Source organism: Anomaloglossus baeobatrachus, chromosome 3 (genome assembly GCF_048569485.1).
Source record: "Anomaloglossus baeobatrachus isolate aAnoBae1 chromosome 3, aAnoBae1.hap1, whole genome shotgun sequence".
NCBI lineage: Eukaryota > Metazoa > Chordata > Amphibia > Anura > Aromobatidae > Anomaloglossus > Anomaloglossus baeobatrachus.
Window position 1 is genome coordinate 408,899,114 of NC_134355.1, and position 22,948 is coordinate 408,922,061.

At 41.8% G+C, this 22,948-nt stretch overlaps 1 protein-coding gene across 1 annotated transcript in view; it reads right to left on the bottom strand.

Moving 5' to 3' along the window:
• LOC142297253 (uncharacterized) overlaps window positions 1–22,948 on the bottom strand; it is a 157,742-nt gene that overhangs the window by 46,973 nt on the left and 87,821 nt on the right. Inside the window, exon 2 of the mRNA XM_075341508.1 lies at window positions 4,511–4,720. Coding sequence (XP_075197623.1) covers window positions 4,511–4,720 — 210 coding nt within the window. The remainder of the gene's footprint in view (window positions 1–4,510; window positions 4,721–22,948) is intronic.

A 22,948-nucleotide genomic window follows, 5' to 3' on the forward strand; every position in this document is an offset into this window, starting at 1 on the left:
ACAGAGATGGGGAAAGAGACAGGAAAAGAGACAGACAGACAAGGAAAGAGACAGGGAAAGAGACAGGGTGAGAGACAGGGAGAGAGACAGACAGGGAAAGAGAGAGTGAGATAGAGACAGCCAGAGAGACATAGAGACAGACAAAGACAGACAGAGACAGCCGGCTAAAGAGACAGCCGGGGAAAGAGACAGACAGAGACAAGTAGATAAGGAAAGAGACAGACAGAGAAACAGACAAGGAAAGAGACAGATGGGGAAAGAGACAGAGAGATAGAGACAGACAGAGACAGGTAGATATAGATGGGGAAAGAGACAGACAAAGAGACAAAGACAGATGTGGAAAGAGACAGACGGGGACAGAGACAGATGGGAACAGAGACAGGCAGACGGGGACAGAGACAGGCAGATGGGGACAAAGACAGACAGGCGGGGACGGGGACAGAGACAGGCAGGTGGGGGCAGATAAAGGCAGATGGGGCAGACAAAGGCAGATGGGGCAGACAAAGGCAGATGGCAGACAAAGAGAGAGACAGACAAAGAAAGAGACAGACAGAGAGACAGACAAAGAAAGAGACAGACCTGGAAAAGAGACAGACAGACACAGAGATAGAGAGAGACAGAGAGACTGATACAGAGAAAGACAGAGAGATAAACACAGAGACATAGATACAGACAAACACAGAGACAGATCAGACAAAGACAGATAGGGAAAGAGACAGACAGAGAGACAGACCTAGACAGTTACTATCCCGGGCAACGCCAGGTACTACAACTAGTTATTTATATTTGCCAAATGCCAGAATAATGAGAGAGAATGTTTTAAGGCATTTTTATTACTTTCTGCAAAGTCAAACCTTTACATACATTTCATTAGTATTTGGTACCACTGCCCTTAAATTGTATGACTTGGGTCAAATGTTTTGGATATCCTTCCACAAGCTTCTCACAATAGTTGGTAGGAATTTGAGCCCAATCTTTCTGACAGAACTGGTGTAACTGAGCCATGTTTGTAGGTCGCCTTGCTCGTACCTGCCTCTTCAGCATTGCCCATAGATTTTCAATAGGATTGAGATCAGGACTTTGTGATGGCCACTCCAAAACATTGACTTTGTTATCCTTTAGCCACTTTGTAACCAGCTTGGCAGTATGCTTCGGTAATTGTCTATTTGAAAGACCCATTTCCGCCCAAAGTTTTCGTTTCTGGCTGATGTCTTGAAATGTTGCTTAAGTATTGGAACATAATCTTCTTTCCTCATGATTCTATTTATTTTTTGAAGTACACCAGTCTCACCTGCAGCAAAAAAACCTACAACATGATGCTGCCACCTCCGTGTTTTCACAGTTGGGATGGTGTTCTTAGAATTCAAAGCTTCTCCCTTTTTCCTCCAAACGTAACAATGGTAATTATGGCAGAACAGTTCAATTTTAGCTTGTTCAGACCACAGGATATGTCTCGAAAAATTAAGGTATTTGTTCCTGTGTGCATTTGCATACATTAATCTGGCTTTTTTGTGTTCCTTTTGGAGTAATGCCTTCTTCCTGGCAGAGTGGCCTTTCAACCCATGTTGATACAGTACTCGTTTCACTGTGGATAATGACAAAATCTTACCAGCTTCCACCATCATCTGCACAAGGTTTTTTACTTTTGTTCTTGGGTTGATATGCACGTCTGACCAAGGTACATTCATCCCCTGAGTGGTAAGATAGCTAGACATTCCCATCTTGTTTGTACTTGCATATAATTGTTTGTACAGATGAACAAGGCACCTTCAGGTATCTGGAAATAGCTCTCTTCCTGATATCTTGAATGATTTCTTTTGACTTTCCAATGATGCAACACAAAGAAGCAGTGTGTTTCAGGTGTGCATTAAAATACATCCACAAGTGTGTCTCTAATCAACTCAGATGTTGCCAATAAACCTATTAAAAGCTTCCAAAGACATGACATCATGATATGGGCTGTTCCATATTGTTTAAAGGCATAGTACTCTTAGTGTATGTGTAGCACCCCTGAAGCCATCAGGGTGCTACAAGGTTCTGCATCCCCCACAAGGATGCAAGACCTACCCCCTTAGGGACCCAGAACCCCAGTGCCGGTACCACCAAAACCTAGGTAATCCCAGTTTTCCCCAACAATCCTCCATACAATGGTACCTAGCTAGGGTGGGAACATGGATGGCCGCCTAGAGGTGCAGCCACTCCAGTCCACTAGTTGACCAGGTGGGAGGGGCAGACTGTGGAGAGTAGTGAGAACGGCAGTGACTGTGGGAGTGTGAAGGTGGGAGAGAAGTGACACCCTGATTCGGGTTAACGGTGACCTGGTACCCAGGAGAGGTAATTGCCGATGGAGTATGGTGTAGTACTCCCAGAACTACGCTCCGATGAGGTACAGGACCCTAGGACAGGAAAGAGCTTCAAGCCGACCTGTTAACACCTGCACAGCAAAGGAGACCATCAAGGACCTTGCTGACCCTAAAGAATCTGAAGACACAGTAGCAAGGAGAAAGATGGGGACAGGACCAGAGACTCCATCCCCACAGGGTTCATGCTACCATCAGGCGGACAGAGGGGGACAAGCCACAAACCGGGGACTCCCAGTGTTCCATACCACGGGGACCCACTTACCAGAGACAGGTGCAGGGGAAGAAGGTACCAGAGAACCAGACTGGCACTGGGACGAAGGGGACCTGGAGACTAAACCAGCCGGCCTCAGGCAACGAGTAAACACCTGAAAAGTGAGTAAACCAGTTGCACTAAATACTTCAAAAATACCACTATTATGACTACTCTCATAAAAAGTTTTTTTATTAAATTCAATAAATATTAAAATAGAACATCTGTAGTGTTCTTATCTTTCAATTTCGTACATCACATAAACATACATATACAAGTGCTAGTGTAAACCAAGGTTAACCCACGCCTGAGCGTAGCTTTAGACAGTGGTTGATAGAGAGGGGGACAGATGTTACTAAGTCACTGTCCAACTGGTCGTCGTTTGATATACACTGTATCTACCTCCTTTTTTATTCTACTATAAGGTATATAGCCCTCACTGTCCTTGTCAACCTCCAGCAGGGTAACCACCACCAGAAAAGTGATAAAGTGCAAACAATTAGACCGTAGACAAACAAACAGTGGCAATGCGTTAGCTGTCCAGGGTTCTCATATTAGGTATAGCTCCTACCTAACCTATCCAGCAACCTTTGATTAGGGAAACTATACCTAATATGAGAACCCTGGACAGCTAACGCATTGCCACTGTTTGTTTGTCTACGGTCTAATTGTTTGCACTTTATCACTTTTCTGGTGGTGGTTACCCTGCTGGAGGTTGACAAGGACAGTGAGGGCTATATACCTTATAGTAGAATAAAAAAGGAGGTAGATACAGTGTATATCAAACGACGACCAGTTGGACAGTGACTTAGTAACATCTGTCCCCCTCTCTATCAACCACTGTCTAAAGCTACGCTCAGGCGTGGGTTAACCTTGGTTTACACTTGCACTTGTATATGTATGTTTATGTGATGTACGAAATTGAAAGATAAGAACACTACAGATGTTCTATTTTAATATTTATTGAATTTAATAAAAAAACTTTTTATGAGAGTAGTCATAATAGTGGTATTTTTGATATAATTACTACCTCAATACGTACCTTTGTGGTTTTTGCACTAAATACTTGTCTGGACGTCTTCTTCCGATGTCTACTGCACCATACACCTGCTGGGGTAACACCCTACTTGCGGAGGTCCCAAGTCATCAGAGCTGCAAATTCCATCAGCCCCAGCAAAACCTGCGGCGGCGGCTCCCTACACTTAGCCGCAACACCGCAAGTGGCGTCACAAATAACTTTATTTACAAATCCCCTGTAAATACTCTCCATTACAAAAAGGGCCCAGGGCACGGAACAGGGAACGACCACCACCGTGACACTCTTAATAGAGACACTTCCCGGAACCGAGTACCCCATATCCCTGGGTGCTACATTTGTAAACTTTTGACTTTGCAGAGAGTAATAAAAAATGTCTTAAAACGTTCTCTCTCTCATTATTCTGGCATTTGGCAAATATAAAAAATTTTGGTTCCTAATTGACCTAATATAGGAGAGGTTTATTCTGATTTGATGTTAGATAGTAGAAAAACATACAGATGTGTCTTTTAGATAGCGTATGTAAGCCTCTGGTTTCAACTGTATTTAGTAGATAGATAAAACGCTTCTTAACCATAGTACTCCAACAGTAAAAAAGATGTGTCTAGAGTTAGAGTTAACCATATACTGTATTTAAGGCTAACTCTAAGAAATATTCAAATCGGTACAGATTTAGCAGTATTTAGTCTTTCTGTACATGTTTCTATGTTCCTAAACTGATAGAGAACTTGATTATTCTTTCATATACTGTTGATTTTAAATCTCCTTTTTCCTCGTGGTAAGTTTTTACAATAGATAATAACAGTTTTATCAAAAATCCTATCAAGTAGTTGATATGTTTCATAGAAGGGTACACCATACCTCATCATACTGATCTTCCATTTCCTCTGCTTCCTGCTCAGGACTGGCTCGCCCTTCCTTGTGGTTCTCCATAGTTGAACTTGGCTTGCACAAAGGAATAGAGTTATAGCTTTTTTTTCCTGTTTGATTTTGTGACTGTTTTTCACTGTCTGAAATGCTCCAATTGAGACTTGACCCATTTCTTAAATACTTCAAGAGCCATTTGGAATCCTACATTGAAACAAAAGGTAAAACATAGATGCTCACATATTGTACACAGTTTCAGAATTGAAAGTGCCCCTAAACTTTATTGAACACACGCCAATACGAGGAACACAGGTCAAGGTACAGCCTTGTAATATACACCTCAAATTCATTCCATTGCTATGCACTAATTGTGGAGAAAGCAGTGGAAAAGAAGAACTCTAAAGGGTTATTCCTAAAAAAAAATAATTTACTCACTATCCAGTGGATTGGCAGAAAACATGCTGATCAATAAGGGTCTGACTGCTGGGACACCAGTGATGCTATTATCGGGGCTCTATAACCCGGTCAGAAATAGAGTGAAGGTGTACATGTTCAAGGCTCGCGATAAAAGCTAAAGTACAGTGCTAGGTTTTCTCTTGCATTCCTATAGACAATCAATAGAGCTGAGCTTGAGTATATGCACCTCCTCAGCATTCTCGGTATTCCAGTGTTGCAATATTGAGAAACTTTAGGGGTCAAGGCTGTCAGACGCAAGTGATAAGGGAGTTCTCCCTTGTTAACTTGTAACATCTGTTCACTGTAGTAAATTATGCATGTACATCACAACATATTTCAAAAATTAGATGTAATTCAAAAATGATGATTTTACTAAGTTCTGGTCTCTGAAAATAAATGGCCAAATCCATCTTTCACTCAGCCATTGCTTACTGTGGTGAGCCAATACAACTTTTGCACTGGAAGTATTTCCACATAATAAATTTTTATATGTTGGTAAAAGTTTAATTTTAAGAGGAAAAACAATATTTTTACAGTTATATATAGTATTTGTGTTCTTAAAGTGTTCCTTTGTATTTTACTTAACATATACTGCATGTGATGTCTGTGATTCAAAAGCAAATTTTTATTATACATATACAAGGGCAATTTCATAATTATGTTTTTGGGCTTTTTATTTACCATGTTCACTATACGGTAAAAATTACCAGCGAATAACAGCTCCGTCCCACCCATGGCTGTTAAATGCACATGATGGCTGATTTTATCAGCCATTATCTGCCTGGAAAAATGTAGGCTCGGCATACAAGCCCGCATCAAAATCAGAGTCACAACATATGATGTAAGTTTACATCATATGTTGTTAAAGGTTAACATCCCAAACTGTATTAGCATAGAGCTTATTGTGCTTATACAATATATCACAAAAGTGAGTACACCCGTCACATTTTTGAAAATATTCTATTCTATCTTTTCATGGGACAACACTGAAGATATGACACTTTAATACAATGTAAAGTAGTCAGTGTACAGCTTGTATAACAGTGTAAATTTGGTGTGCCCTCTAAATAACGCAACACAACCATTATTGTGAAAAACGCTGGCAATAAAACTAAGTACACCCCTAAGTGAAAATGGCCAAATTGTGCCCAATTTCACTCCCCAGTGTCATGCAATTCATTAGTGTTATAAGGTCTCAGGTGTGAATGGAGAGCTGGTGTGGTAAATTTGATGTTATCATTGATACACTCTCTCATACTGGTCGCTGGAAGTTCAATATGAGACCTCATGGCAAAGAATTCTCTGACAATCTGAAAAAAAGAATTGTTGTTCTACATAAAGATGGCCTAGCCTATAAGATGTCACTTGCGGGGGAGGCGCTGGTTTCGGAATGCCGCCAGGTACTTTGATCATGTGCACTGATAAAGCGCGCTGCTCTGTTACCACCTCTACTGATCTCAGGCGGCAACACAGAACACACACAATAGCAGTGCACAGGGAGAAAGCAGGAACCAGACCAGCCTCTGGATCAAGCGTCACTGATGATGATTCATTTCAAGAAGGGGCAGAGACTGCAGCAGTGACAGTGAGAGCAGCCTTTGACCACTGATGAAGGTTCATTTGAGTATCCCAGCATGCCCTGGGATTCTCAAATGAAGTATTATCAGACAGGAAGTAGTAGAAAAAATCAATAGTAGCTAGAGGGAAGGATAGGAAATTTTTAATGCAGCCATACTAGAAAATAGCTTAGATTAGAGTAATGAATAGATAGGGATTTAGATGAAAATTTATTCAGCCTGCAGACCACCCCTTCAAGTCAATAAAGGTTCAATTAACATTTATTACATCTGAATTTCATTAAAAGGCTTTTTACATCTTAAAAAGCTATGGTATATCGTAAATGTATGCCACATCACTATGACCTGCAGGATTACCATGAGAAGCCTACAGACTGTTGTCATGGAGCAGAAAATGCTTTGTGAAAGTCTATTGCACATTAGTGTCTGCTTTCTTAAAATTACAAGTACATTAGACTAAAGTGGGATGATCTTGTTGATATTGGCAGGATAGGCCATCAGTCCAAGGTGTATTGGGGCCTACTGACTCTCCCTCAAAAGATGATACTGGGGAAAAGAAGAATCCTACCATAAAGGTCCAGTCACACTAAACAACTTACCAGCGATCCCAACAACGATAGGGATCGCTGGTAAGTTGCTAGGAGGTTGCTGGTGAGATGTCACACTGCGACGCTCCAGCGATCCCACCAGCAACCTGACCTGGCAGGGATCGCTGGAGCGTCGCTACACGAGTTGCTGGTGATCTCACCAGCAACCAGTGACCAGCCCCCAGCGCCGCGTGGAAGATGCTGCGCTTGATAACTAAGATAAATATCGGGTAACCAACCCGATATTTACCTTGGTTACCAGCGCACGCAGCTACACGTGCAGGGAGCAGTGCACACTGAGCGCTGGCTCCCTGCTCTCCTAGTTACAGCACACATCGGGTTAATTACCCGATGTGTACTGCAGCTAAATGTGCACAGAGCAGGGAGCAGCACACATTGCTTAGCGCTGGCTCCCTGCTCTCCTAGCTACAGCACACATCGGGTTAATTACCCGATGTGTACTGCAGCTAAATGTGCACAGAGCAGGAAGCAGCGCACGCTGCTTAGCGCTGGCTCCCTGCTCTCCTAGCTACAGCACACATCGGGTTAATTAACCCGATGTGTCCTGCAGCTACATGTGCACAGAGCAGGAGCCGGCACTGACAGTGAGAGCGGCGGAGGCTGGTAACAAAGGTAAATATCGGGTAACCAAGGACAGGGCTTCTTGGTTACCCGATGTTTACTGTGGTTACCAGCCTCTGCAGAAGCCGGCTCCTGCTGCCTGCACATTTAGTTGTTGCTGTCTCGCTGTCACACACAGCGATCTGTGCTTCACAGCGGGACAGCAACAACTAAAATATGGCCCAGGACATTCAGCAACAACCAACGACCTCACAGCAGGGGCCAGGTTGTTGCTGGATGTCACACACAGCGACATCACTAGCAACATCGCTGCTACATCACAAAAGTTGTTCGTTAGCAGCGATGTTGCTAGCGATGTTGCTTAGTGTGACGGGGCCTTAAGCATCACATTGGCCAATGCTTTTGTTAGGTGAGTAGATAAGCCATCATCAGAGTTGCTGCTTTTGTTAGGTGGGTAGATAAGTCACCCTCAGAGTTGATGCTTTTGTTAGGTGGGTAGATAAGTCACCCTCAGAGTTGATGCTTTTGTTAGGTGGGTAGATAAGTCACCATCAGAGTTGATGCTTTTGTTAAGTGGGTAGATAAGTCCCCTTAAGAGTTGATGCTTTTGTTAAGTGGGTAGATAAAGCTGGGTTTACACACTGCAACATCTCAAACGACATCGCTGTAACGTCACCAGTTTTGTGACGCAATAGCGATGTTGTTTGCGATGTTGCAGTGTGTGAAACCTATCAGCGACCTGGCCCCTGCTGTGAAGTTGTAATCGTTACAAATCGTTCAGGACCATTCCTAGGTCCTTTGTTTCCCGCTGTGCAGCATGAAGTTTCAGTGTGTGAAGACTTTGCAGCGACTTTGTTAGCAACTTCCCTTTCAAAAGGCTGCTTATCAACGTCCCCAACAACCTGCTAGGTCGCTCTGCAGGTCCGGATCACTGTTGAGTTGTTGGCCAGGTTTGCCTGTTTAAACGCTCACCAGAGACTTAGCAGAGACTTAGGGAGGTCGCTATTGCGTCACCAAACCGGTGACGTTACAGCGATGTCCTTTGCGATGTTGCAGTGTGTAAACCCAGCTTAAGTCACCATCAGAGTTGATGCTTTTAGGCCCCTTTGCACACTGAGACTTTCTAGCGATCCGACCAGCGATCCCAACCTGGCCGGGATCGCTACAAAGTCTTTGGTGAGTCGCTGGTGAGCTGTCAAACAGGCATATCTGGCCAATGACGCAGCAGCGTTTAGAGACTTTCTAGCAATCCCGGACCTGCAGAACAACCTAGCTAGTCATTGGGGATGTGTCAAAGCAGCTATTTGAAAGGGAAGTCGCTAACGAAGTCGTTGTAACGTTGTCAAACACACCGATACATGCTGCACAGCGGGAAACAAAGGACCAAAAAATGGTCCTGAAAGATTTGTAGCGATCAGCGATCTCACAGCAGGGGCCAGGTCGCTGATGTGTTTCACACACTGCAATGTCGTTGGGGAGGTCGCTATTACGTCACAAAACTGGTAACGTTACAGCGATGTCGTTAGCGATGTTGCAGTGTGTAAAGGGGCCTTTAGTTAGGTGGGTACATAAGTCACCCTCAGAGTTGATGCTTTTGTTAGGTGGGTAGATAAACTATCATCAGAGTTGATGCTTTTGTTAGGTGGGTAGATAAGTCACCATCAGAGTTGATGCTTTTGTTAGATGGGTAGATAAGCCACCATCAGAGGAGTCTAGCAGTGGCAATCTCACAGAGAACATAATGCTCAGGCAAGTTCAGCATTGGGAGTCAGGAGACACACGGTATCTGTCAGCTGATTGTTTGACGACAGCTATCTTATGTGCATGGGCCTTTAGTTTAACTCAAATGATGTTGGCGGAATAAAGAAATATGATTTGTTATGATATCCTGGAGTTATCTGTTTTATTTCTTTTGCACAATTGTCTTGCTGCCTCATTATTAATCAATGTTCTAGAATATTTTATAATCATCCAAGAATGAAATAAAATCCTACAGCACATACAAAAATATTTTATTATTTGGGATCACATTACATCTGCATATGTAGTTCCATTTCACTTCCACTTTAGTATATACATTACATATTGACTTTATGCTGGAATTTTTACTTTTATGGTTTCTAACATTTCCGGTTAGCTTCTCAATATAATGGCTAAACTATTCTGATTTGTAAACTTGGCAATCGAGTAAAGTGACTAAATATGCTCTAAGATTAATCGATGCATAGTCCAAGAGCAATCCTTAATAAATCTGAAACATGTTTGAAAGGTTTAATTCAAAGGAAATATGAATAGCAGTTAATGCTTATCCATAGTGACCGTTACATGGAGAAATATATCCCTGACAGCTATTATAAGTGATATGTGATCAATGAGAGAATTTACAGACATGAAAATCTCAAAAATGTACTAAGGCACTAATATAAAATAAAAGTACAATGTTCTATTTCATGTGCTTCAATAAACAAACATACTTCTGTAGTGAAGTGGTTTTTTTCCCTATGTTTTACGGCTTTGAATGCAGATGTTAGAGAATACTTGCTTTAGAGTCTTTGGTTTTGCTGTATGAAAGTGATTGTTAATGGAACAGGAATAAGCACAACCTGCATGACTAACATACTATTTGTAAACGAAGCCATAAAGGGGTTGTACAGTGAAAACAAGTTATCCCCTTCCTGCAATATAGATAAGTAAGTCTACAACGACCACTGGGACCCGCACTGAGCGGCAGAAAGGGGGAATTTTTATCCCCATTATGAATGGTCAGATGACAATTTAGCGCTCCAATCATTTTCTATGGAGCTGCTGAAAAAAGTCGAGTGCAGTTCTTGGGAGTCCCATACTGAATAAATTGAGCTTAGGCTGAGTATGTACACTTTTACTTCATTTTAACCCCTTTGTAACCAAGGATGTAACTGCTAACTGTGACGTCACGCAGCGCACTCTGGACTCAGCACTGATGCTTACCGAGGATCTGCGATCTGTTATGGAGGCTGGGTTGTAGCTAGATCCCAGTGGCTAGCAGGGCCTTCTTAGTGGACATGATCGGCTTAGTTGGGGGGCGTGGACATGTTTCCTCCTGTCCACTATATGGTACAAGGGGGGAGTTTCTTCCTGGTATCAGCTATGTTGGTCCCACCTATTCTAATCACATGGGAATGACGTCAGCACAGGTCCTTTAACCCACTGGAATTTTGACTCTACCATGCAGCCTGCGGGATGGACGGAAGACAAGCCGGGGGAAGGTAAGAACTCCTCTAATATTTGTATTTCTTTGTACTGGGGTGTCTGAGTGTGCATGTATGACATGTATGTGCTAATGTGTCTGTGTATTACTGCTTGTCTATGAGTGACCTGACTGTGCTCTGTGTGCATGTATGACATGTATGTGCCTGTGTATTACTGCTTGTCTATGAGTTGGCGTGACTGTGCTCTGTGTGCATGTATGACATGTATGTGCCTGTGTATTACTGCTTGTCTATGAGTTGGCCTGACTGTGCTCTGTGTGCATATATGACATGTATGTGGCTGTGTATTAGTGCTTGTCTATGAGTGGCCGGACTGTGCTCTCTGTACATGTATGACATGTATGTGCCCATGTGCTTGTATATTAGTGCTTGTCTATGAGTGGACCTGACTGTGCTCTGTGTGTGTGCAAGTATGACATGTATGTACAAATGAACAGTGGTCGTGCACCACTGCCTGTCACCTGCAGTACCGCATATGCCCGGGGTATTGACTTGCCGGTGATTCAGTCCAGAGCGGGGTGTGTGTCACAAAACAAGATCCAAGGATGATGATAAGGTAAGAGAGAGGACCGCACTCCTTTGCTGTGCTGGAAACTTTATTCAAACAGGTGCAAGGTAAAAAGCTGGAGGCAACCAGTATGCCAGCTCCTGCAGGTCCATGATATACATCCACATGGAGAGGTGTGTGCTGCTGAATGAGTAGCCCCCTTAACAGCTATTGGGCAATTGGGCCAGTCATTTTTCATTGTCTCCTGATGAACTAACTATATGGGGAGAAACGCGTTGAGACAGTGTGAATTTATATTATTGGGTTAAGGACCATGGAAAGCTTGGACGCCTTCACGTTATGAAAAAAGGATTGCTAAGGGATTTTTTCTGACTCAAACATCTCTCAGATTAGTTTAATTTCCCTATTTTTCCTGACTATTAACGGTATAACCTCTAGACCTCATTCGATCATGAGGGAGATTAGGGATATCCTAGGAGGGAAAGCCGCCGAGGAATGGGGGCACCTTTTTACCTTTAGGGTGTGTGTGACTTATGTTGCATCTCCATTGGCAGGTAGAGGAAAGAGAGAGCAAGGGTTATTTAAAAACTATACCTTTGGCAGGATTATTAATGCGATTTTCTATGGAATAATTGTTTTGTTCCTCTGGGTAGATATACTGGAGCTGTCCCATGGTCCTGGGATTATGTTTATGTGTTATAATTTTTTTCACAGGTGGAATTTGAATGTCTTAATGAATTTCAATAAAAATTGTTTTTATACTATATAATTTGAGGTAGCATTCTGGGTCAAGAAAAGAGCCCTTAGCCTCAGGATCTATCAGCACATGGGAGACAATTATACATGGACTGTAGAAGGAGAAAACAATACATAATTGAGAGCTAAATGCAGCAGCAATATCATTTTGGAATTACAGACTTCACATGTAGCATGTAATACTGAGAGGGACATCTTTACATAAAAAAATCTGAAAGAACTGCAGTTTGGAAACGTAATATTGAAAATTCTAAAACTGACTGAAACAACAGTTTTTCACTGAACAGCACTGTATGTACCAAAGATAAGGAATCCTGCCCAACATTGCAATCTTAATGTACTCTATTCTATTGGATAACTGCTGTCTGTTCTCTTACGTATAATCAATGTCCTCCATTCTGCTCATTTTTTCCCTATGACACACTTGACATATTATTCAATATTCTAGTTTGCATGATCTAAACGGAATAAAAACTGGAAGGACAAATAGTGCAATAGGGTCTTACCCGAGTATGCAATGGAGTGTGCAAATTCAGATACGCTTATCAAGTTGGGTTGTGCAACCTCAACCACTATTAAATAGTGCAGAGAGGCTGCCACAGACACACATATTGGGGGAACATTAGGGCTGGAAGGAAAGAATTAACCTGCGCTGCCTGGTGATCAATGAAGAGAGAATCAATATCCGTATAGATAATGAGGTTTATTGTCAACGCGATTCAAAGTAGGCACATTTCTTCATCAGGACAAATGACAGTGATGAGTACACCTGATATAAGGAGGTAGAAATAGGCCCAGTGTTCAAAAAAGGGTGCGCAAAGAAACGCATCTCTTGTGTCATATGAGTGATATTCACAAGTTTGACATTGTAGAAAGTGTTCAATCAATTTTTGTATTTGATTGTTAAGAGGAAAATTTGAATAAAGATCTTTAAAAATGAACAAATAGTGAAAATAATAAATAGAAAATTAAAAAAAAACAAAAAAGTTGGATTTGAACTTGTTAATAAAGATCGTAGTGTGTTGAAGAAGAAGGTGTATTGTTGGTGTCAACCACTTGAATGGTATTGAAGGCATGGGAATAATAGGAAAGTATAGTGTTATATGTGAAAATGAAAATCATTTAAATAACATGAAATTTGTTTGAGTTATTTATTAGTATATTTGTCATGAAAAAGAACTGACAGCGTTTAATCGACAATAAATATGTGTTGCGAGGCTGAATGTTAAAGTGTGAGCAGAGAGTTATAACTGTGTCCATGATGGGAAAGGAAATACTCATCACTCATCACAGATGGAGGGAAATTAATTTGCAAGAAGAATACATCAGACTAAAGCAGCTATGGTCTCCTGAGTGTTTTGAGTAAAGGACTAAAGGATGATAAATAATTTATTAATAGTGTGATTGATAGAAACTAAAATGTCGGGGGTAGAAATAAAATGTGTGTAGGTGAATACTTACTTATTTATCAATTTGGTTAATGTAGAAAGAAAGAATGCACATTGGAGTTAGAAGTTATTTACAGTGAAGGGTATTGCACTACGCTGGATTGGCTAGAAAGTGAGTTGGGATGGTTAAATAGACCTCAAGTCTATCGAGATCAAAAAGCATGTTAAAAGATAAAAATGTAAATATTGTCAATATTTAATTATTATTGTCAAAAATTCACATAACTTCCAGTTGCAAAATATGATATTGCGGTGCTCATCACGCCTCAACATATAATGTAATGAGGCAGTGATGTTCCATTGACAGAGCAGACCAAAACAGCATGTGCTGCATTGTTGGTGTGAGGTCAAATGAAGAAGAATTGCCAGCAGGAGTGATCCGTGATCACTCTAAAGCCTGCTTTACACGGGACGACCGATCGTGCGATTTCACGATCGATCGCACCCGCCCCCGTCGTTTGTGCATCACGGGCAATTGATTGCCTGTGGCGCACAAACTCGTTAACCCCCGTCACACGTACTTACCTCCCGTGCGACGTCGCTGAGGGCGGTGAACATCCACTTCCTGAAGTGGGAGGGATGTTTGGCGTCACAGCTACGTCACGCGGCGGCCAGCCAATAGAAGCGGAGGGGCATAGATGAGCGGGACGTAAACATCCCGCCCACCTTCTTCCTTCCACATAGCCGGCGGGAGCTGCGGGATGCAGGTAAGCGATGTTCATCGTTCCCGTGGTGTCACACGGAGCAACGTGTGATGCCACGGAAACGATGAACAACCGGCGCCATGTTTCATAAACGATTTTATGAAACCTAGCGACGAGTACACGGCTCATGATTTGTGAGCGATACTGTGTCGCTAGGAGGTGTCACACAGCCCGACGTCGCAAGCGATGCCGGATGTGCGTCACAAAAACCGTGACCCCGACAATCTATCGCACGATAGATTGTCTCGTGTAAAGCACCCTTAAGGCTATGTGCCCACTGGACAATGTACTCTCGGATTTTGCAGCGGAAAACCTGCGGATTTAGCTGGATTTTCTAGATAAATCCGCAGGTTTTAGCAAGTAAAGACACTCCCCATGTTATCCTATGGGACCTGGGGAGTGTCTGTGTCCATGCTGCGGTATGTGCGGCTGCAGAATATGCTGCAGATGTCCCGCAGCCGCATAAAACTGCATGTCAATTATTCCTGCGAAAATATCTGCGGAATTCCCATTCCTCCACTATGGAGATAGTCCGGGACTTCCGCAGGTAAGTCGCATGAATGTCCGCAGCTATGTATAGCAGCGGATTCCGAGGGGAGCTGTTGAGAGAAACCTGCGTACGTACCTGCGGATATATCCACAGGTGCAAGCTCCTGTGGGCACATAGCCTAAGCCAGGAGAGATCAGTACTGTGCAAAACAGATAGTTAGTTAGCAACTACTTTCCTGTAACTTCTTAACCCCATAAGAAAAAAATACAAAAGTCCTGGATAACCTCTTTAACCCCTTCACTCCCCCAGCACTTTTCCATTTTTCGTTTTTTTTTTTTCTTGCTCCCCTTCTTCTGAGACCTGTAACCTTTTTATTTTTCCATCAATCTTGCCATATGGGGCTAGTTTTTTGCAGGATGAGTTGTACTTTTAAATGAAAGCATAAGTCTTACCACATATGTTTTACCATGTACGGGAAAAAAGCAAAAAAAATTCCAAGTGTGGAAAAATTGCAAAAAAAAAAAGTGCGATTGCATGATTGGTTTTGGGGTATTTTATTCACCGTATTTGCTATATGGTAAAACCATGTGTCAGTGTGATGCCTCATGTCAGTTTGAGTTTGTTGACACCAAACATGTATAGGTTTATTTTTAAGTAGGGGGTTTTTTTTGCTCTATTTTCCATGACCGGTAGCATTCTCAGTTTTCAGGATATGGGGCTCAGTGATGGCTTATTTTTTGCATCTCGAGCTGATATTTTTAATGGTATCATTTTTGTGCAGATGCTTCATTTTGATCGCCTGTTAGTGCATTTTGCGCAAAATTCGCGACGACCAAACAATGTAATTTTGGCATTTGGAATTTTATTTTACACTATGCTGTTTACCAATCAGATTAATTGATTTTCTATTTTGATAGATCGGGCATTTCTGAACATGGTGATATCAAATATGTGAATATTTTTTATTTTCTTACATTTTTTAAAACTTACTTTGCTTCACTCGTTCATTTCTGCTGATCAGAGCAGCACCTCTCTGATCAGCAGAAATGTTGTGTTCTTATTACAGCTGATGCTCTGTCAGTTGTAACATGAACTATGTCATGATAGTGACAGGAGTCATCACGTGACCTTTCGCTACCATGGCAACCATCAGCTTCACTGATCGCGTCACGGAGCCTCCGATGGCAGCTGGGAAAGGTGATTTACCAGCCGTGGCCATTTAAATCACTCTGTCACATTTTGACAGTGCGATTTAAAGGGTAAACAGGCACAGGTCAATCGCACATCCACCTGAACCTGCAAGGTACACATGTCTGCTGTACAAATCAGCAGACATGTGCAGGGATCAAGACCAGCTTATCGCAGCAGCCAGCAGTGATTACGCCTTCATGATTTAGGACATACCATTACGTCCTAGGTCGTGAAGTGGTTAATATTTTGGAATATATTTTTGTTGTTGCCATTGTCCTTGAAATCCTTTCATGCATCTCTACTTTCTGCCATATTTTACCTACTAAAGGGGAAGAAAACTTGGAAAGAATATTTTTTTTATCTGTAAAGAAAATATATTAAGGAAACAGATGTTTTCTGTAAATGGAAACATTCATACTTCTCTTGTAAACAAATGCAGTCTGGCTGATGCCATGTGGAGAAAAAAATTAAGCTATTTATTTTGCTTGATTAAAATTAGTTTATGCCAAAAATTGCTATATATAAATGTTCAAATCTGAAACATCATATAATGGATCCATGAAAGTAATAAAAGTAATATGAGAGTACAGCTTTTGTTAACATGAAAAGATTACACTATGTTGTTGATTTGAGTTTTATTTGAATTCCTAGATGATCACTGAGCCTTTTTTTATTATTTTATTTATATTTAATCATAAATTCCCATGCAATAATAATTGTTTAACACACAACTTCTGTAGTATACAATGTTTTTTATTTTTACAAGTATATAGCCTATACCAGTGTTTCCCAAACACCAGTCCTCATGGCCCCCAACAAGTCATGTTTTCAGGATTTTCTTAGGGCTGCTTTACACGCTGCGATATCGTTACCGATATCGCTAGCGTGCGAACCCGCCCCCATCATTTGTGCAACACAGGCAAATTGTTGCCCGTGGTGCACAAAATCGCACGGATCCGTCACACTACTTACCTACCTAGTGATGTCGCTGTGACCGGCGAACCGCCTCCTTTCTAAGGGGGCGGTTCGTTTGGTGTCACAGCAACATCACTAAGCGGCCACCCAATTAAAGCGGAGGGGCGGAGATGAGCGGGACGTAACATCCCGCCCACCTCCTTCTCCCGCATTGCCGGCGGCCGCAGTTAAGGTGAGGTTCCTCGTTCCTGCGGTGTCACACATAGCAATGTGTGCTGCCGCAGGAATGACGAACTACATCGTCCAAGCACCAGCAACAATAATTGGGAATAGGGGGGCATGTCACCGATGAGCGATTTTGAACGTTTTTGCGACGATTCAAAATCACTTATAGGTGTCACACACAACGACATCGCTAAAGCGGACGGTTGTGCGTCACAAATTCTGTGACCCCCAACGAGATCGCTTTAGTGATATCGTAGCATGTAAAGCCACCTTTACTATTGAACAGGTGATGGAATCATTATCAAGGCATCACCTCTGCTATATTAAGGAAATCCTGAAAACATGACCTGTTCGGGGTCGTGAAGACTGGAGTTTGGGAACCACTGGCCTATACATTTAAGTTAGATGATGAAAACTTCTCGTCTGCAAGAAGTTGACCAATCATAAGAGGACAGTGTCATGCAGGTGCAAAAGAATACGCCTCATCTCCTGTCTGAAGCTACTGTGTAGAGATACAGCAGAGCTCAGTTATGTATCATTACAAATAGTTCCAGATCTCATTTCATGCCAGTCAATGTAGGGGAGGGTGAGAGATGAACACATCGAGAGATGAAATCTAAAGGTTAATGTAAAGATACAAAAATCTGAAACTTCTTTTTAGAGATACAGCTGAGCTGAGTTATATATCAATACAAACACTTCCAAATCTAACCTCATAGTGCTGTCAGTGTGAGAGGAGGGTGACAGCGAACAGCACTGTGAGATGAGATTTGTGAGATGAGCTCTAACTGAGTTTGAGTTATTTATCGTTACAAACACTTCTAGGTCTCATCTCACGGTAGTCAGTGTGGGGGGAGGGACAGAAGGGACAGTACTGGGAGGTAAGATCTGCAAGTGTATGTAATGATGCATAACTCAGCTCAACTGTATTTCTACACAGTAGCTTCAGACAAATCTCTGATAACACCTAGTTGAACTATAACACAAATCATACCCTAAAGTTTACAACCTAATATCTCCACAAAGGAGAGGAGAAATTAAAAAAAAAAAATATAAGCTACATTTTCCTCAGCTCTGCAGCCACTAGCCATGATATTGCCAGCTTAACCTAAACTGGTGAAAGGGCATCTTCAATGAAAAAACAGTACCTTTCAATTAAATAATTCTGTATCTGTGACATTTAGGAATGTTTAACCATTTTAGCATTCACACAGAGAAACACCAGCCAACCTGGTATAGAAATACTCTTCCAAAATAAACTTTGCTTATTACTGTTTTATTGTCAACACTTGTAGTATTTTGCAAATAAAATAACTCTTACATCTATGCCAAGATTTTAACAATAGATTATGGAAGTAGAATGAACTGAAAAATATGTAGTTAATCACATCATGCTTAGAACAAGAATTCCAGACTTTAATAATAGCTGTATTGTATAATAGCTATAAAATAATAGATGTATATAATTCAACATGTATCCATGTAATATCTTTTTTTGACAAAAATAACACGGACTGATTTTAAATTGTTTCAATTTTCACATTCTCCTGTAATACACAGCTGTGTGTAAGTAGAATTTAACAACTTACATAGAGCAAATGATGCTTAGTACTGTGAAAAGCATTTGTCTTCCTGCAGATGTTCCTTGTTAGTGCATTTGTCACACTGAATAAGTTCAAATGTTTCAACAAAATGTTATATTAGATAATATGAGCTTGAAAAAAAGGCACATAACAAGGTTCTTGAATTGTTGCTGCATGAATTATTACTTAATATGAGGCTTTTAAGCTTTGGTCAGTAGACCCGAGGTCAGTCCAGAAATCATGATCCGTACATAGACCATGAAACTTGGACATGAGAAGCCAACCTAAGAGACTACATACAAACAAGATGGCGCAAGCCTTTCAGACAAGTAACATATCTTTTAGATTTGTTTTTGTTTTTTTTGTTTTGGTTTTTTTTTTAAAAAAACAATTACAGTATATGCCAACTTTATACATATTTATTGACTTATTATAATAACTAGCTGTAGTACCCGGGCGTTGCCCGGGATAGTAACTGTCTCTTTGTCTCTCTCCCAGTCTCTCCTTCTGTCTGTGTGTCTGTCTCTGTCTGTGTGTGTGGCTCTGTCTGTGTGGCTCTGTCTGTGTGTCAGTCTCTTTCCCTGTCTGTCTGTGTGTCTGTCTTTTTCCCTGTCTGTCTGTGTGTCAGTCTCTTTCCCTGTCTGTCTGTGTGTCAGTCTTTTTCCCTGTCTGTCTGTGTGTCAGTCTTTTTCCCTGTCTGTCTGTGTGTCAGTCTTTTTCCCTGTCTGTCTGTGTGTCAGTCTCTTTCCCTGTCTGTCTGTGTGTCAGTCTCTTTCCCTGTCTGTCTGTGTGTCAGTCTTTTTCCCTGTCTGTCTGTGTGTCAGTCTCTTTCCCTGTCTGTCTGTGTGTCAGTCTCTTTCCCTGTCTGTCTGTGTGTCAGGCTTTTTCCCTGTCTGTCTGTGTGTCAGTCTTTATCCATGTATGTCTGTCTGTCTGTGTATATCTCTCTGTCTGTCTCTGTATTGATGTCTCTGTCTGTCTCTCTATCTCTGTGTCTGTCTGTCTCTTTTCCCCCTCTGTCTCTTTCCTTGTCTGTCTCCTTCCCCCTCTGTCTACCTCTTTCCCTGTCTGCCTCTGTCTGTCTCTCTCTCTGTGTCTATGTCTGGCTGTCTCTTTCTGTCTCTCTCTATCCATCTCCCCACCAACATCTTATTACCTCACACATAAGCTTCTTATACTAACAATTTATTTTGTTCCTATAGCAACCACTCACACCTGCTCTTAATAAGCTGTAGCTTCTATCTCCATTGACTTTAAAAGAGACATGATTTTTGGAGTGTAACTGTAAAGCGCGGGGTTAAATTTTCCTGTCAAAACATAGTCTATGGTGTTCCCTGAGTCACATGAGGTGTCTGTGCAAAATTTTGTGATTGTAAATGTGACGGTGTGGATTCCTTTAGTGGACATACACACATACAAACACACATACATACATACATACACTCAGCTTTATATATTAGATTTGTAGAAATCCTATAATAAACAATTGGTGTGCTATTCTGTATAAACAGCCTGTGTAGTAAAGACCAAGAAATATAAACTAAATGAATAACTGCTCTGCACAGGAGTGCTACTATAACAGAGTAGCACATGACACAAGTCAAGGTATGGTTTTCTACATCCGTATCTCATTGTTCAAGTTTGCATAGCATAAGCAATAGTATAAATCCTAGCACTATTCAGTATGTCAACAAAATAGTGGCAAAATGAAGCCAGCTGATTCCTCAGCAGTCACATTTTGTGGCATCGACCCTTAGGCTCCCCACTTCATACAGTAGTAAAGATTTATTAGCCAAAATTCTGACTTTACTTGCAAAAGAAACAGTCTTTCATGACTTAAACACATTTATTTTGATATTTTTATACCCAGCCATGATAAAACCAAAAGTTGGGGGCTGATATTCTCAGACTGGAAAGGTCAATGGTTATTGGCCCCTCAGCCTAAAAATAGCAGCCTGTAGGCGCCCAGAATTGTCGCACCTATTAGATGCGACAATTCCAGGACTTTACTTGGCTCATCTCGATAACCCTGGTGGGGTAGCAATCAGGCTAACATAAGTGGTTAATAACAGCTCACAGCTGCCCTGAAGACACAGATTAGTAATGGAGGGCTTTAGGCGCGGCTTCCCCCATTTCTAATACTATAAGTGAAAATAAATAAACACAAACATCAAAAAAATTCTTTATTTGAACAAAAATACAAAAACACACCCTCTTTCTCCAATTTATTAACCCCAGTTCTGACCTAATCCACACGAGGTCCCACAACGATCCTGGCACTGCTAGATACTGAAGTCGCACATTTGAAAATATGACAGTGCGCTATGGCTTCAGGCAGAGACAGACTGTGCTGCGACTGTGAGCAGTGACACCCCTAGGTGAAGATTACAATCTAAGTGGTTGTTCACGTGGACACTGAGGGCAGATGGCCATATTTTCGGTCCAAGAGCTATCTGTCAAAAAATTGGATTGCACTCAGACCAATGTTATTCAATGAGTGCACATCATGCATTTTTTACTTGGACTGAGTTTTTCAAGGAATAAAATTGTACCATGCACAATTTGTCTCCGAGAATCAGATGGCGCTCAGCCATTCAAGTCTATAGGTCCGTGAAAAACTCAGCCCGTACTTGGATGACATCCGAGTGTGGTCTGATTTTCATGGACATACAGAATGGAGAGTTTGGAATACTTCCACCCTGACCCTCACTTCTCAAAAAAATGGATCCCACTCTAATCAAACTCTGATTAGAATTTGATTAGCATAATCTGACCATTTTTCTTGGATGGAGAAAATATGGTCATGTGAACTTAGCCAAAGGGTGGTGGCGTGGAATACATCAGGTGCAGACTGCCTAGTTGTGCAAGTGGACTGTAAAAATGGTGTGAGTGTGGTACTCAGTGGAACCAGTACCACACTCACTACAGTGACTGTGAGAGTGGGTGTAATGCCTAGTTGTGAAGCAAACCTAGCTAGAAATGGTGGCGAGACTAGAGACAATATGTTTTATGAAAAGTTACGCTGTCATGCCAAGTTAAAATTATTTGGATAAATATAAATAAAACCACATTGCTTTTACCATTGTCTGGGAGCTAGTGTATGCTACGTATACAATGTTTCAAATTATTATGCAAATTATATTTTTCTCTGATTTTCCTAAATGGTCTGTGCAAATGACAGTCAGTCTAATAAAGGTCATCACCCGTTAGAGTATACATCGACTTTTATTGAAGAAACCTCCCAATGATAACCGTATAATCTTCAAAAGTAAAAAAAAATTCAAAATGCACTGTTCCAAATTATTAGGCACAATAGACTTTCTAAACACTGTATATGTTTTAACCCCTTAATGACCGTGGGTAGTAAAATTACGTCCTAGCGGTCATAACGTTACTGCCCGCGGTCCGCTGGCAGCAGCATGCTGCGATCGGCACACATCTCAGCTGATTTTCACAGCTGAGATGTGTGCCTGCTAGGCACGAGCAGAATCGTTATCTGCTCGTGCCGTTTAACCCCTTATATGGTGCTGTCAATATGTGACAGCGCCATTATAAGCGCGATCGCGGTAAACTTTTACTTACCGCCCGATACCGGAAGTGTCGCATCATGGCGCACAATCTCCCAACAGCAGCGGGTCATCTGCATTTATTTCCATGCAGCTGAGGCACTCCTGTCCTGAGAGTGAGGTGATACAATGCAAAACAGATGCAATGCGAAACATAAGTGCAAACATCCCCTCACTGTCAGCTTCTGCTTCATCGCTCTGTCCAGAGTAATGTAGCAGAGCTGACATGGGTCTCTTTGCTTCTCACTATGTATAGACTATAGGGTGCTTTACACGCTGTGACATCGCTAATGATATATCGTCAGGGTCACAGTGTTTGTGACGCACATCCGGCGTCGTTAGCGACATCGCAGCGTGTGACACCTAGGGGCGACCTTAAACGATTGCAAAAGAGTTAAAAATCGTTGGTCTGTAACACGTCGTTCATTTACCAAAATCGTTGTCTGGTCAATAGCGAGGTTGTTCGTCGTTCCTGCGGCACCACACATCGCTACGTGTGACACCGCAGGAACGACGAACATCTCCTTACCTGCTGTCCAACGGCAATGAGCAAGGAAGGAGGTGGGCAGCATGTTCCGGCCGCTCATCTCCTCGCC